Source organism: Lepidochelys kempii, chromosome 14 (genome assembly GCF_965140265.1).
Source record: "Lepidochelys kempii isolate rLepKem1 chromosome 14, rLepKem1.hap2, whole genome shotgun sequence".
NCBI classification, from domain to species: domain Eukaryota; kingdom Metazoa; phylum Chordata; order Testudines; family Cheloniidae; genus Lepidochelys; species Lepidochelys kempii.
The window spans coordinates 39038294-39053033 of record NC_133269.1 but is presented as its reverse complement, the minus strand read 5'-3'; the positions used below and the strand labels follow the sequence as shown (position 1 = coordinate 39053033).

The 14740-nt window shown below is 52.9% G+C and overlaps 1 protein-coding gene across 1 annotated transcript in view; it reads left to right on the top strand.

Annotated features, from left to right (window-relative positions):
• Window positions 1-10397, top strand: part of LOC140898082 (butyrophilin subfamily 1 member A1-like) — a 35807-nt gene extending 25410 nt beyond the window's left edge. Inside the window, exons 7-9 of the mRNA XM_073311541.1 lie at window positions 4262-4282; window positions 6355-6381; window positions 9632-10397. Of these exons, the coding sequence (XP_073167642.1) occupies window positions 4262-4282; window positions 6355-6381; window positions 9632-10146 (563 nt within the window). The 3' untranslated portion in view covers window positions 10147-10397. The remainder of the gene's footprint in view (window positions 1-4261; window positions 4283-6354; window positions 6382-9631) is intronic.
• The last annotated feature ends 4343 nt before the right edge of the window (window positions 10398-14740 follow it).

Genomic DNA, 14740 nt, shown 5'->3' with positions numbered 1-14740 from the left:
GGGGAAACACCACAGCCATGATTCGAAAGCATGTTACCCTAAGCAAACCCCCACCCCACAGTACATTGGGCAGTGTCCTTTGCCTCAGTTTCCCACCTTGCTGTGTGAAAATCCAATGAGTGAATGACCTGTAACATGCCACTCCCCTCTCCCGCCACTGCAGCCCACTCACAGGTGGTTGTTCTTAATCAGCCAAGACCCAGAGTTCAGAGGTGCCCTCACATGGATTCACCTCCCACCCCTGAAAGGTGTGTGTGGGGTGTGGGGGGCATTGAGCAACACGTCCGCTGCTGCTTCCACCTCTGCAACTGGCTTGCTGCTGCTGCTGTCGCTGTCACCACTGGCCATAGGTGCCGACAGCCCCGGAGCACCCATGGGGAAAAGTTTGTGGGTGCTCTGTACGCACCCACAGCCAAGCTTCCCCCTCCCACCAGCGCATCTCACCCATTGATGGCCTCGCTGACCAACTCTTCCCCCTCCCTCCCAGTGCCTGCTGCAAAACAGCTGTTTCACGGCACTCAGAATTCTCTAGGAAGAAGGGGGAGGAGCGGGGATGCGGCACGCTTGGGGGAGGAGGCGGGGAAAAGGCGAGGTGGGGACGGGGTCTTCGGGAAGGGAGTGGAATGAGGTGGGGCGGGGGCGGAGCAGGGGTGGGGACTTGGGGAAGGGGTGGAATGGGGGGTGGAGCAGGGGTGGGAAGAGGTGGGGTAGGGGTTTGGGGGAAGGGGTGGAGTGGGGGCGAGGCCTGGGGTGGAGCAGGGGGTCGAGCACCCACCGGCCAGAGGGGAAGTCGGCACCTAGGCCCCTGGCTGCTCACTGCCTCCCATCCCTGAAAAAGGGTGAGGGACATCGAGCAACGCCTCTGCTGCCACTCCTGCCTCTGGAACTGGCTTGCGGCGGCTGCTGTCTCTGCCCCGCTGGCTGATGCCTCTGCCGCGGGTTCTGCTGGTTTCTCTGCTGCTGTTCCCTCTGCCACCGCTCAGCTCCACTGGGGTTACCACGGCTGCTGCTGGCCACCCACTGCCACTTCCGCAATGGCGCCTTCTGAGGTTCCCCGACCTGCCCAGGGGCTCCAGCAGGCCGTGTCTCCTGCTGCGTCTCCATGCTGTTCCCTGCAGCCCTGTCCCCACACCAGGTCTGCGACTTGGCCCCAGGCCTGCTCATCACTAGTTTCAGCTCTTGCAAACACTGAACTGAAACAAGGGCTCTCCATGGAGTCTAATCAGCTCTGGCTTTCAACACAGGAAAGGGGAGGGGAGGGTGAAATGGTACCTAGGGCTCTCGAAGGGGAATTCACAGCATCAGGCAGGAACACCTGTCCCCACCCGTTCTGATTTTCACTGGGCTTTGGCATCTCTGCCCCCTGCTTAGCCAGTGAGTTTTAATTCAGGGTGTGACTGTTGTTAAGGAAAAGTTAGCACATGTGACCCCATTTTGCTTTGGGGCCCACCATTGTCTAAAAGCAAGCACATCATGCACCAGGAGGAGTGTGTCTCCTGCATTCCTGTAAAAATCCTCCTCCTTGTCTCCAGCCTGCCTTGACTCCTGGTATCTGTTTTTTTGTCAGTCCCTAACTCCCTATCTCCTGGCCTTTGATGTGAGGCCTCCCAACCTGATAATAAAAGTTACTGATGCATGGCTTTAGGACCATACTGTGTAATTAACATGCTGGTATAGCACGAGGAATGCACCAAGCAGGGATAGGTGGTAGATAAGAAAAGGGTTTGTTTATTGGCTAAGGTTTCCGATGCACGAGGGCAACGAGGGCAACGTGCTTTGCTAAAAAGTATATAACCTTTGTATAATCTGTATTCAGGGTCCCCTCCTGGCTAGCAGGGGGGCACCACGCTCGAGCGTAATAAACTTAGTGTTTTTTGGGAACTCTGCAGTTGTGGACTTTGTTTATGTGCCTCAGCCTAGATTCGAACTGTGCGTGTCCTATCAGGTATAATTCGCAGCATTGGTGTGCGTGTCCTACCAGGTGTAATTCGCAGCAGTTGTGTGCGTGTCCTATCAGGTGTAATTCGTAGCATTGGTGTGCGTGTCCTACAAGGTGTAATTCGTAACACTGTGACATACCCAGGGTACAATCCAGAGTAATGGGTAGCTGTGTCAGTCCCACCCTGCAACCTGGGTGCCCTATACAACACTCTGCCTCTGTAGCCTCCTACCCGGTGGCTCACAAACAGCCTCCAGTGGGGCTGGATTCTTTAATTGATTTGCCATTTAACACTGAGGCCTTAGACTGGCATCAGAAGGGGACTGGGAGCCAGTGAAGGGACTGGAACATGGGCCTGATGGGTTCACTGTGGCCTAAGCCCTGGAGAAGGCGGCAGCTGCATTAGGTACCAGCTGGAGCCTTCACACTCAGCTGTAGATTCAGTGATCGACAGTAACCCGGCCTGGCGGTGGCAGAGGCAGGGATCACTGTGGCCAGATTCTTGCCCCCAGGATGGTGCAGCGTTTCCCAGTGAGCTGAGATGTTTAGACACTGATGCTACCTGGTTACCTAGGCCTAGTGAAGGGTCACATAGGACCTGAGTCTTTGCACCTCGACTTTGGTGAATGTGGGGCTGTACAAATTGACTGGAATGAAGGGGAGAGTCTTATCTAGTTCTACAAAATGTGTCTCTGCTTCTGAATCACTTTGCTCTTGCCTGGGTTCAGCTTAAGCCAGCTGCTCGTCATTCCAGAGCCCTGGTGTTCCTGCATTTGTAAATCCTTGAAAATAGTCAGTTACTGTTGGACACTTAACTCTAGTATGGCCACATGGTCAGTAAAACATGAATGAAATGTTTGGTATTTAGGGGCCAGGCGTTCATATCATCAAAACACTCCTTTAAATCTCCATTAACTGGAAATCTTCTTAAATAACTTGTATTTACGTCTGTTTCCTTCATTTCATTTCTTTCTTTAGGGAAACATCTTGGAGAAATCAGTACATTCAATTTTTCTCCACATAGAACCTTTTCCATTAAGTTGTTTGCTGTTTTATTATTTATGATGATCATTATTAAAGAGAGATCAATTTGAATATGAAATATCAGGGATAATGTATTGATAATTATTCAGTATGTGGGTAAGAGAAAATCAGAAAGAAAATGTTCTTTGAAATGTATCTTCTCTGAGGGTGAAATCCACATGGTGCTGGAGGCACCATGACATGGGGGACCAGGAGGACTCTGTGCCCTCAAATGTCCTCTTGCCTCATCTGACAAGTAAATAATTTGGTCCAATGTGGATCTTGTGTGTAATTATATTGGAGGAGGAGTTGTTCATTTTTTCATTTAATGTTAAAAGGAAATTGGGATGAGATTAACCCTGATCAATTTCACCCCAAGTAGTAATATGAAAAGTGAGGCACGATGTTCAACTTTCACAAAACTCAGACAACCGTATATCCATGAGAAAAATGCTCCTAACAATAATTTATATTTATTTCTGTTTTTTAGGGAAACGTGATACAAAAATCAGTAAGTGTTGTGCCCTTTTCTCCAACAAGGAAAACTTTGTACTAATTTGTTTACTCGTGTTTTATTTTTTAAAGGAGAAAAACATGAATGCCCTGATGCTGCACCACTAACATCACTTAGAGCTGTGCCTTTGATTTCAACGAGTGTAGGATCCAACACTAAATGCACAAGTCACATCACTAGAAGAATAATGTTGATAATTTTAGGGCCCAATATTACATTCCGTGCGCATCTAACGCTCCCAGCAAAGTGAATGGGAACATGTAATATGCAAGGAAGCGGGAATGGGCTCTAAGGGTAGCTTTTTAAAGGTATTTGGACACCTAATGCCAACTGAAATCAGTGGGAGTTAGGAACCTAAATACCTTTAAAAATCTGGCCCTAATTCCCTAGGGAATTCAAAACTTTCAGAACTGTAAATCCATGCAGATAATGAGTTATTTTTTGATACTTTACTCCAGTGTAGACACAAAATGAGCCCAAATGTCCACACCCCAATTTTCCAGGCCCCCAGCCCATGTCTTGTGAGCCTAGTTAGCTGCCATGGGTCAGTTGGGGGTATTCAGCTGCTGTGTAGCCACACTCTATGGGGCTTCGCAGGTGCTCCGTGTCCTGCCCGTGGGTTGGAAAGGGACTCTTCTCCCCAGACCTCAGGAGTTTCCCTGCCCATTGCCTGGACCAATGGGTTTGAGAGGGACAGGCTGCATGATGGGAGGCTGGGGTTGATTCCATCCTAGAAGAGATGCACTTAATTAGTGTGTATTTGTTTCTTTTTCTTTGTTACCTAGATGATCTTCAACGTGAACTTGGTGAGTGTTTCTATTACTCAAATGCAGCCTTTTCCGTGCTATTGAAACTATCTCTGGATCTCTCGATCTCTCACCCTTCTGCCAGGTGGAGTCGGCAGCACCAAGGACTGGGTGCAGTGTGAAGGGTTCCTCTTAGCAATACAAAGCAGAAAAACCTTAAGACCCCACCCAATAATCTGGGCAAATTTCACTCCTGAGCCTCTATAATGGCCCCTTTAAGGCTTATAGCGGCACAGCCGTACCACTGCAGCCTCCCTGCAATGGGCTCTCCCATGTAGCCGCTCTATGCTGACCTCCCACCAGCATAATTTAATCACCCCCAAAGAGCGACAGTAGCTATGTCGGTGGGAGAGTGTTTCCCGCCAACATAGCACTGTCCACACCGGTGCTTTTGTCGGTGAAACTTTTGTCAGTCAGGGACATGCTAGTGTAGATACAGGGTAAGAGACAAAACTTCCCACTCACCCACCCTGAGTATAACAAAAGAAAACTTTTATTACAAGGCAAAGGGAACCCAGCATTGTTTTGGGGAAACACCACAGCCATGATTCAAAAGCATGTGACCCTAAGCAAACACCGCTGGGCACAGTACATTGGTCAGTGTCCTTTGCCTCAGTTTCCCACCTTGCCGTGTGAAAATCCAATGAGCGAATGACCTGTAACACACCACTCCCCTCTCCTGCCGCTGCAGCCCACTCACAGGTGGTTGTTCTTAATCAGCCAAGACCCAGAGTTCAGAGGTGCCCTCACATGAATTCACCTCCCACCTCTGAAAGGCATCTGTGTGTGTGTGTGTGTGTGTGTGTGTGTGTGTGTGGTGCTGGGGGGGACATTGAGCAAGGTGTCTGCTGCTGCCTGCACCTCTGCAACTGGCTTGCTGCTGCTGCTCTTGCTGTCACCACTGGGCATAGGTGCCGACAGCCCTGGAGCACCCACAAGGAAAAATTAGCAGGTGCTCTGCACCCACCCACAGCCAAGCTCCCCCCTCCCCCCAGTGCCCAGTGGCGGCCTCGCTGACCAACTCTTCCCCTTCCCTCCCAGTGCCTCCCACCTGCCGCAAAACAGCTGTTTCACGGCACTCAGGATGCTTTGGGAAGGAAGGGGAGGAGCGGGGATGTGACATGCTTTGGAGGGAGGAGGGGAAGAGGCAGGGTGGGGCTGGGGATTTCAGGAAGGGGGCGGAATGAGGTGGGGTGGGGGCGGAGCAGGGGCCTCTGTAGCCTCCTACCTGGATGGCTCACAAACAGCCTCCACTGGGGCTGGATTCTTTAATTGATTTGCAGATTAAAACCAAGGCCTTAGACTGGCATCAGAAGGGGACTGGGAGCCAGTGAAGGGATTGGAACATGGGCCTGATGGGTTCACTGTGGCCTAAGCCCTGGAGAAGGCCGGCAGCTGCATTCGGTACCAGCTGGAGCCTTCACACTCAGCTGTAGATTCAGTGATCGAGAGTAACCCGGCCTGGCGGTGGCAGAGGCAGGGATCACTGGCCAGACTCTTGCCCCCAGGAAGAGGCAGAGTTTCCTAGGGCAGATTGGTGGGTAGCGATTGATATATCGGGGGGTCAATTTATCCCATCTAGTGTAGACACGATACATTAATCCCCGAGCGCTCTCCCGTCAACTCCAGTTCTCCACTGCCACGAGAGGCGCAAGCGGAGTCGATGGGGGAGCAGCAGCGATCGACTCGCCACCGTGAGGACGCCGAAGTAAGTCGACCTGAATACGTCAACTTCAGCTACGCTATTCCTGTAGCTGAAGTTGTGCATCTTAGGTCGATCTCCCCCCCTTCCCACCACAGTGTAGACCTGGGCCTAGTGAGCTGGGATGTTTAGACACTGATGCTACCTGGTCACCTAGTCTTTGCACCTCGACTTTGGTGAACGGGGGCTGTACAGATTCAATGAAATGAAGGGCAGAGTCTCATCTCGTTCTTCAAAATGTGTCCCTGCTTCTCATTCACTTTGCTCTTGCCCGGGTTCAGCTTAAGCCAGCTGCTCTTCATCCCAGAGCCCTGGTGTTCCTGCATTCGCTCAGCTGAGTTCTCATCCCTCTCTCTGTGTTTGGTTTCAGACTGGAGAAGAAACATCGTCTGCCTAGGTAACTACAGCTCCTATTGCATCGATATCCAAAGCTTCCCTGCCCTGAGACTTCCAGTCCCCTTTTGTCATACAGTTAACATTTTACACTAGCTCTTTGGGGCAGGGATGGCTCTGTACTAAGGTGAAAAGACTCAAAAGTTTGTCTGGCCAACATTGTGATTTTGGGTGCCCAAGGAGCTCTTTTGTGCCCACTGGAAGCTCAGAGGATTCTCAGCGAGATGCTGTTAGAGTCCCTGATGGGGCTGGAGGCTCAGGGAGGGAGGGGTGGACAAAGGGCTTGGCCAGGGCCATTAATGTCTAGGCTGCTCATTTCAATTTTCAGAAGCCCTAACAGGGTTGCATGTGCCCAGACAGCTGCTGTTGCCGCTCTAGCCGTGGCACAGGTACATGGCAGCCAGCAGGGCTTAGCACATTCACTGCACACAGACCCCCATAGGTCACACACAGAGATACTGAGACCCCATCACACACTGACTGCAACCCCCCAGACACACGGCAGGATCCAAGCTGCATGACAAGCCAGTAAGGGCACAGAGAGAGCCAGTGTGCGCTCTGGAATTCCTTGGGGAAGATGGGGCAGGAGAGGAGTGGTATGGGGAGGGGTGAGGTTAGGGAGTGGGAGAGGAATAGAGGGATGCACAGGGGATTTCGGGAATGGTCCCTGTGAGGAATGATTCTTCTTCCAGGGGCCACAGCTGAGGTTGGCTAGTCAAGTCCAGTGAAGGCTGTGAGGCGGTTCAGAGGGACCTCTCTCCTGCCAAGTTGTGTGAAAGGAAAACCTGGTGGGATACGAAGTGCCCTGGTGATAAATGAACATATCATGGAGGGAAAAAATTGAACAACTCGTTCACATTACAGGGTTTGAAAATAAGTGCATCAGCAGCTCAGGGCTTGGCCACACTGGCAGCTGTAGAGCGTTTTGGGTTAAACCAGCCTTCGGAGAGCGCAGTAGGGGAAGCGCCGCAGTCTGTCCACACTGAGAGCTGACAGCGCAGGGGCGTGGCCACATTGGCGGCAGCATTGGGAGCGGTGCATTATGGGCAGCGATCCCAGCATTCAAGTGGCTGCAGCGTGCTTTTCAAATGGGCGTGGGGTGGGGTGGAGTGTGTTGTGTGTATGTGGGGGGAGAGAGAGTGGGTTTTGGGGTGCTGAGAGTGTGTCAGCACGCTGTCTGTAAGTTCAGACCCCGCCTCTCTCTCCAGTTACTCAAAGCAAACAGTAGCTGTTTCTCCGAGCTGATAAGCAGCCGGGCCTCCAAAATGGAGCATTGAAAGGGCCACTTCCGCATTCCAGCCGGAGTTTACAACAAAGACAAGAGCGGTCACTTCAGTTAATGGGATGATGGGACGTTTCCGGAGGCCAATCAGAGCGCTGTAACGTTACTCCTCGTCCACACTGACGCTGCAGAGTCTCACCCAATACGCAGCAAACCTTATCCCTGCCGGGGAGGTGGAGGACCAGCCGCGCTCTAGCCAGGGAGTCGGAGCGCTCTTCGTGCCTTGCCAGTGTGGACGGGGAGTGAGGGAGAGCGCTCTGGGCGGCTCTATTGCGCTGTAACGTGCAGGTGTAGCCAAGGCCTCAGTCATGCAACCTGGAATTCACTGTGGCCAGCTTGACAAAACCCTCTGCTCACTGCACAGCTCTGGGGAAAAGGTCAAACAAAATCTGAGAATCCATAAAAGGGGGATGGTGAACAACATGGAGATATTATACAGCCGTTATAGAAATCAGTGTTTTGCCCTCATCGGGAGTACTGTGTTGTGTACTTCTCACCCCACCTCAGAAAGGGTACCGAAGAAGAAAAGGGGGCTCAGAGAAAGGCAATGAGAATCAGCACGAGGAGAGATTGAGAAAACAGGGGATTTTTACCTTTAAAAGAGAGGAGCAAGAGGGGACATGATACAAGTACAGAATATTGCACAACCCCCCTGAACAGAAGATGATTTAAGTTGAAATGTAAAACACTTGGGAGTTAGGAAATGCTAGTTTTATGCTGCCCTGTACGCCCTTAATTCTCACCCCTTGTGCATCCATCCTGGGCAGTGAAAGAATGAGGCAGGGGTCCTGTGGCAAAAACAGTGTGTGATCATGGAATTGGAGATTGTATCATAAAACACACACACGGGACACCGGCTAATGGGCCAACCCCAGGGACACAATATGTTGCCAGAGAACAGCAGGGTAGCGGGAGTGGAGAAAGGAGCTTTACAGGTAATAACAGCAGAGCTGAAAGGAAGCCGATACGCCCTGTTACGGCCCTACTGGCAAGCCGCAGCGGTGAGTTATATGGGCTCGTGGCTCCAGCAATATTGAGGGCCCGGCTCCACCAATGTTCGGGGCCAGGTCTCCCCCTGGCCCCACCCCGTCCCTGTGCCCCCTCCGAGTGTCCCCTGTTCCCCCCTTGTTGCCCCCCTTGCACCTCCCTGGGCCCCAGAGCAGAGTGTCCCTGTCTCTCCCCTGCAGCTCCTTGCTACCTCCCTGCATCATCTGCTGCCGCAGGGTCCTAGTGCCCCCATTTCAAGAGTGGCAGGGCAGGCTGCCCTTCCCCTGCCCTTCCTGCTCAGACCCTTTCATTTCCCGGCTGGACCCTCCACCAGCACAGGCCCTCCCTGCCCCCAGTCACCGCTCCTGCTCCACGCTGGGCAAGGGCTGAGTGAGTGAGGGGTGTGTGTGTCTGTTAATATGTGTCTGCTGAGTTAGTCTGGTCTTTGCCAGATTCAGATGGGAAGATGAACTCGTGCTCCTTCTCCCCCAGCACTCCCCTTGCTCTCACGTAGGCTGAGGGTGCAGGGATGGGAGGCATCTATTCTCTCCCCATAGCAATGCTCTCTCTCATCTGGGAATGTGGGGTTTAAGATGGGAAACTGCAGGGAGAGGTGAGGCGTGTCAGTGAGCACTCAGGAGAGGGAGCTCAGTTTCTCACCACTCTGTGGGGCCCCCCATGAAACCTGGGTCTCTAGTCCCCTCCCTGGAGAGATGTGGAGCAGGACAGGAAAGAGCCTGAGTCCCAGACCTGGCTCAAGTGACCCTTTGGCTGCATGGCTGGTCCACCTCTGCCAGGGGCGTGACTCTCCGCTGCACTGTGCTGACCTCTCAGAGCTGCTCCCCATTCAGAGCTGAGGGGTAAATCCTGGAGGAAGGAGATTCCCTGAGTCACTCCCCAGCTGGGGCAGATTCTGTCACTGACCCCATCAAACCCTCCCCCAGGGCCGAGCTCTGCCCCTCACACTCTGATTCTCTCTCCCCAGCGAATGTGACTCTGGATCCAGACACGGCTCATCCCATCCTCGTCCTGTCTGAGGGTGGGAAAAGTGTGAGATGTGGAGACACAGAGGAGGATCTGCCCAACAACCCTGAGAGATTTGACTATTGGGAATGTGTGCTGGGCTGTGAGGGATTCACCGCGGGGAGACATTGCTGGGAGGTGGAGGTGGGGGGTGAGGGATCCTGGGCCGTGGGGGTGGTCAGAGAGTCTGTGGGGAGGAAGGGAGGGATCAGCCTTAGCCCTGAGGGGGGGATCTGGGCAGTGGAGCGGTGGCGGGATCAGTTCCGGGCTCTCACCACCCCTGAAACCCCCCTGCCCCTGAGCCGGGCCCCCAGCAGGATCTGGGTTTGTCTGGACTGTGACCGGGGGCAGGTGACATTTATCGATGCTGGTGCCGAGGCCCCGATCTTCACTTTCCCGCCGGGCTCCGTCCCTGGGGAGAGAATCCGCCCCTGGCTCTGGGTGTGGCCGGGATCCCGGCTCCGACTGCGTCCCTGAGACCCACAGCAGAGGGGGGAACCGGAAATCAGCCTCTCTAGCCTCACGGCTCCTAGTCTCTATGACCTTGGAGGACTCCCATCTACCCAGCCCCTGGCTCCTCATCTCTATGACCCCTGGAAGCTCCTCCCCCTCCCTCCCTGCAGCCCCAGGAGGCAGAGGGGGAGGGGGAGGAACCCCTGGGGCTGCAGGAGGGGCAGAGGGGCCCTGAGGGGCAGAGGCGGGGGCTGGGCAGGGGGCAGAACTAACAGCCGGGCTGGGGGCAGGCAGGGGGGCAGGGACCCAGCATGAATCAATCAGGGTTTTGGGAGAAGCTGGAAGCTCTGCAGCAGCTGGGAGTATTTTGTGCAGATCGGTGGGATTAGATCTCGCTGGGGCAGCAAGAGGGGAAGGCAGAAAATCAGGGGAAAGAAGGGAGCAGCCAAGGGGGATGATCTGTGGGGGGGAGGAGAGTGGGAAAGACACAGGAAAATAAACAGGGATCACAAGTGAGGGCTAGAAAAATGCTGAGTAGAGAAGGAGAGTATGAAAGAAAAGGGAGAAGGAAAGGGAACCTGAGAGGGACAGAGGGATTTATGATGTGTTACTGAAAGTGAGACTGTAACTCATTAATTTCCTATATTAATTCCTGGGCATTGGTGCTATTTTAGTGCCATTAAGCAAACTGCTCTGAGTAGCTGTGGATCTCCTTACAATATGCTGTGGTCATTAAACTCTGTCTTAGCTCCTTTTCCTTTCCTGCTTTCCACCTACTTATTGTAAAATAAAAACATTACAAACCATTCTTGTTTCCTTCACCTTCATGTCCCAGCCGTAATTATTGTGGGCAGCTCAAGAACGTGAGGTCCAACCTCAGGGCAGTTACAAAGCAGGGCACAAACCCCCCACTGGTTGTCTGTTTTGTATTTAGATTTCACTCACCAGGTATCAACCGTGAACCCCTCAAGCACTAAAACAGCCTTAACACGGGTGGTGGGTGAAGCTTCCCCTGGGGGAGGCTAGTTCCCTGTCCCACCTCTTGCACCCCCATTCCACCCCCGTGCCCCCCCAGGCCCTGTCCCCACTTCACTGCAGGCCCTGCCCAGCCACCACCATTCACTGCATCACTCTCCTGCCCATGTGAGGGCAGCGTTGATAAGGGATGCGGCAAGGGGGGAGGGCTCTTGACGGGGAGGAGGGGTGAGGAAGGATGCGGAGCAGGTTGGGGGTCTTGCGGGCAGGGGATGGGTGAGAGGAGGGACACGGCAACGTGGGGATCTCACGGGGCGATGGAGTAGAGGAGGGACATGAGTGAGGTATGGGGAGTCTCACGGGCAAGGAGATGGAGGAGAGGAGGGACACAGTGAGTGATGGGTAGAGGCATCTTGTGGGTAGGGGGGTGGATGAGAGGAGGGACAGGGTGCGCTGGGCAGTCTTGCAGGCAGGGTGGAGGAGAGGAGGGACACAGTGACCCGTGGGCTGGGAGATCTTGCAGGGGCTGGGGGATGAGGAGGGATGGGGCAAGTGGCAGTTGGGGGGGGGATTTTGTTGGGGGGGTGAAGGAAAGGAGGGTCATGGAGAGCAGTGGGGGAAGGATCTCACAGGGGATGGGGTGGAGGTGAGGAGGCACACTGAGCAGTGGGCAGGCATTTCACGGGGGGGGTGAGGAAGTATGTGGTGAGTGGCAGGCGGGGGGGGCGGTCTCGCGGGGCTGAGGAGGGATGTGGCAGGCAGGGCCCTCTGAATGAGACACCCATGTGGAAAGTTGGGGGTAGTTAATTCAGATAGGAAAGCAAGACGTGATATGGATAGTATCAGAAACCACCACTGGTAGCTAAACCCGATGGCTAAATTTGATGGGGCTGTTTTTCACACAACCCCTGGCAAAGAGCTATGAAAATTTTGTGGGCGGGGGAACCAAGGTTGGAGGGGCACCAGCAAACGATACCCCTGTTTGGAAGGGAAAAAAAGTAAACTTGTGAGAATGAAGGACAGCGAAGGCTTTGAAATAGGGTGGCCACCACTGAGGTACAAAAAATCAGGATGTCCTCAGGCCATAAGCCTGGCAGTATCTACTGATCACCTTACACATGTCCCAGGGCAGCTACCTCCAAAAAGCATATGCTTCAGTGTTCACAGAATGGGAGGATTAGTTACAGACATTAGGTTTATTATTTTTAATTAAAAGGTATAAAAACTTCATAACATTGGAAGTCCAAAATGGTATTAATTGTCATAGGAACATAAAGCCATTTCAGGTATATGGAACCTTTCAGAGCAGTAACAGTCAATCAATGGTTGCAATTTCAGCTTGCAAGCTACAGCCTGGTATCCAGAAACATAATGTAACCATGTCCTTAGCTGTATTCAGTGCAATTGTCATTGATACCAGTGTCATGTGTGTCTAGATAGCCAAATACATATCACCAGTGTTACCGACTCTTGCCATTTTACCATGAGGGTGGCAGTATTTGGTGTTTTTATTCTGAAAGCACAAGCTTCTGGAATCAAATGATTGCTTGAGAATCACAGTTTTCACTAAGTATACCAATAAAAAATTTTAACTTGCGGTTTTGGAAAAAAAGTGAAAATGTGAATCTAATGCACCCCTAAAGGCTCAGAAACAAAAAATGAAAAGAACCCCAAACTTACTTGGTTTTAAATCATAATTCTTTGAGGCATGATGTACCATATGATTTCTTGGGGTTATCACTACTGTATATCTATGTTTAGTTAAAATTACAGTAGAAATTTGCCTCTGAGAGAGATTTCATACAAGAGTGTGTTATTAGGTTGACCCGAGTGGATGGCTGATGTTGAAGGCCCTGCGCACTGTTCTAGTTGAGAGCAGAATTTGATGATGAGTCTGGTATCTTTCATACAATCTAGTGTATTTACAAAGTATGTAGGAAGTTCTGTTTCCATTGTCTAAGGAGGCACCAAACCATCCCACCCATCCAAAAAAAACCTCAGAAATCTTCCTTTGCTCACTGCTCCAAACTCTATCAGTCAACTTGTGACTGGGTGCGCGTGTGGACACACACACACACAACACAAAAATTCCAGAGTGGCCTCGGGTCTTCTCTTTGCTATTGTGTCTTGCTCTCATGTGTAACCGTTAACCTGGACAAAGGGAAGCTGCTACATTCATCCGTTTAAGGGGCTTTAAACCAACAATAGGCCAGTGCCCTTAGTGAACACGGGCGAAGTAAGTCAATTGTGAACCAGGTAGCACAAGGACATACCTCTACACAGTCTTACCCAAAGTGATGGTGAACTAAGAACAATGAGAGTAATAAAATAAATAATTAAAAGGGGTGAAACTGCATTTACCGGGGATTAGATAAAAGGGAGAGCAACACAAGCCATCAAACACTGCTCAGGGGATTCTGTGCCCCTGCGTAGGCACAGAATTCATGTGCCATCCAGAATTTTCTTTTTCTCTGCAGAAAATACATTCTGCCAGAGACGTGCTGCAGTTACACCTTTCACCCACCAAGGGCCACTGGGGGGGGGGGCAAGTGGGCAATTGCCTAGGGGCCCAGGAGATTTCAAAGGGCCTGGGGACCCTGGCTGCCACCACTGCGGTGGTCCTGGTAGCGGTGGCTGGGATCTCCAGGGTGTTTGAAATCACCCAGGCGTGCTGCAGGGCTCCTACGCACACAGGCTGGATGGGTGCAGTGGCAGATTAGGGGGAGGAGAAGCTCCAGACCCCAGCAGGCGCTGCGCTGGGCAGGGTGGGGATAAAGGAGAAACCCCGGACCTAAATTCCCTCTCAGCTACGCCCCTTCCCTGACCCCCACCAAGCCTAGCCCAGACCCCGGGGACAGATGCCCCCGGCCGAGCCACTGGAGATGCTGTGACCATGGAGAGGCACCTCTCAAGTGGCCCCAAGCTGCTTCGGTGAGAGAGGGCTGAGGGTAGTACCCGGGGCAGCCAGCACCCCAAACCCTTCATCACCAGCCTGACCCCTAACCCCACATGCACAGCCAGAGCCCTCACCTGCCCCGCACTCGAACCCTATGCCCCAGCCCTGAGCCCCCCTGAGACCGCTTGGCCCCAGCCCTACCACACACCTCCATATTGGTGCACATAACAAAAGTCATTCCGCACATGGACATAAAAAATTACAGGGAACACTGCCACGGACCCCGGCAGAAGCCGCGCAGGGTGGGTGGGAGAAGCCCTGGACCCTGGGAGAAGACGTGGGGCTGAAGCCCCCAGTTCAGGACCCCCAGATGCCCTAGCGGCAGAAGCTGCAGGGCTAAAGCCCTGACCCCCATCTATGCGGAGCTGGCCTGAGTCCCTCACTCTCCCGTGCCCCCTGCAGGGAGCTGGCTCTCACTCTCAGACTGTGGAGTAATTCAGCCCAAATCTACTCACCTTGGTATCGCCATTTCTCCCATCACCACACAGCCATGAATGGATTCAGCCTAGGAGGCAGGGTCAGCATTAGCCCCATGTGGCAGGTGGGATCGAGGACACCCAGAGGTGAAGTGAATTGCAGCCTTGGGAAACAACGGAGAGGGGCTGCCGCCGAATTGCCGCCGGGGCTGCTGCCGGAGTGCCGCCCCTTCAGCAGGGCCACCCCAGCCACCAGCTTGCTTTGCTGCGC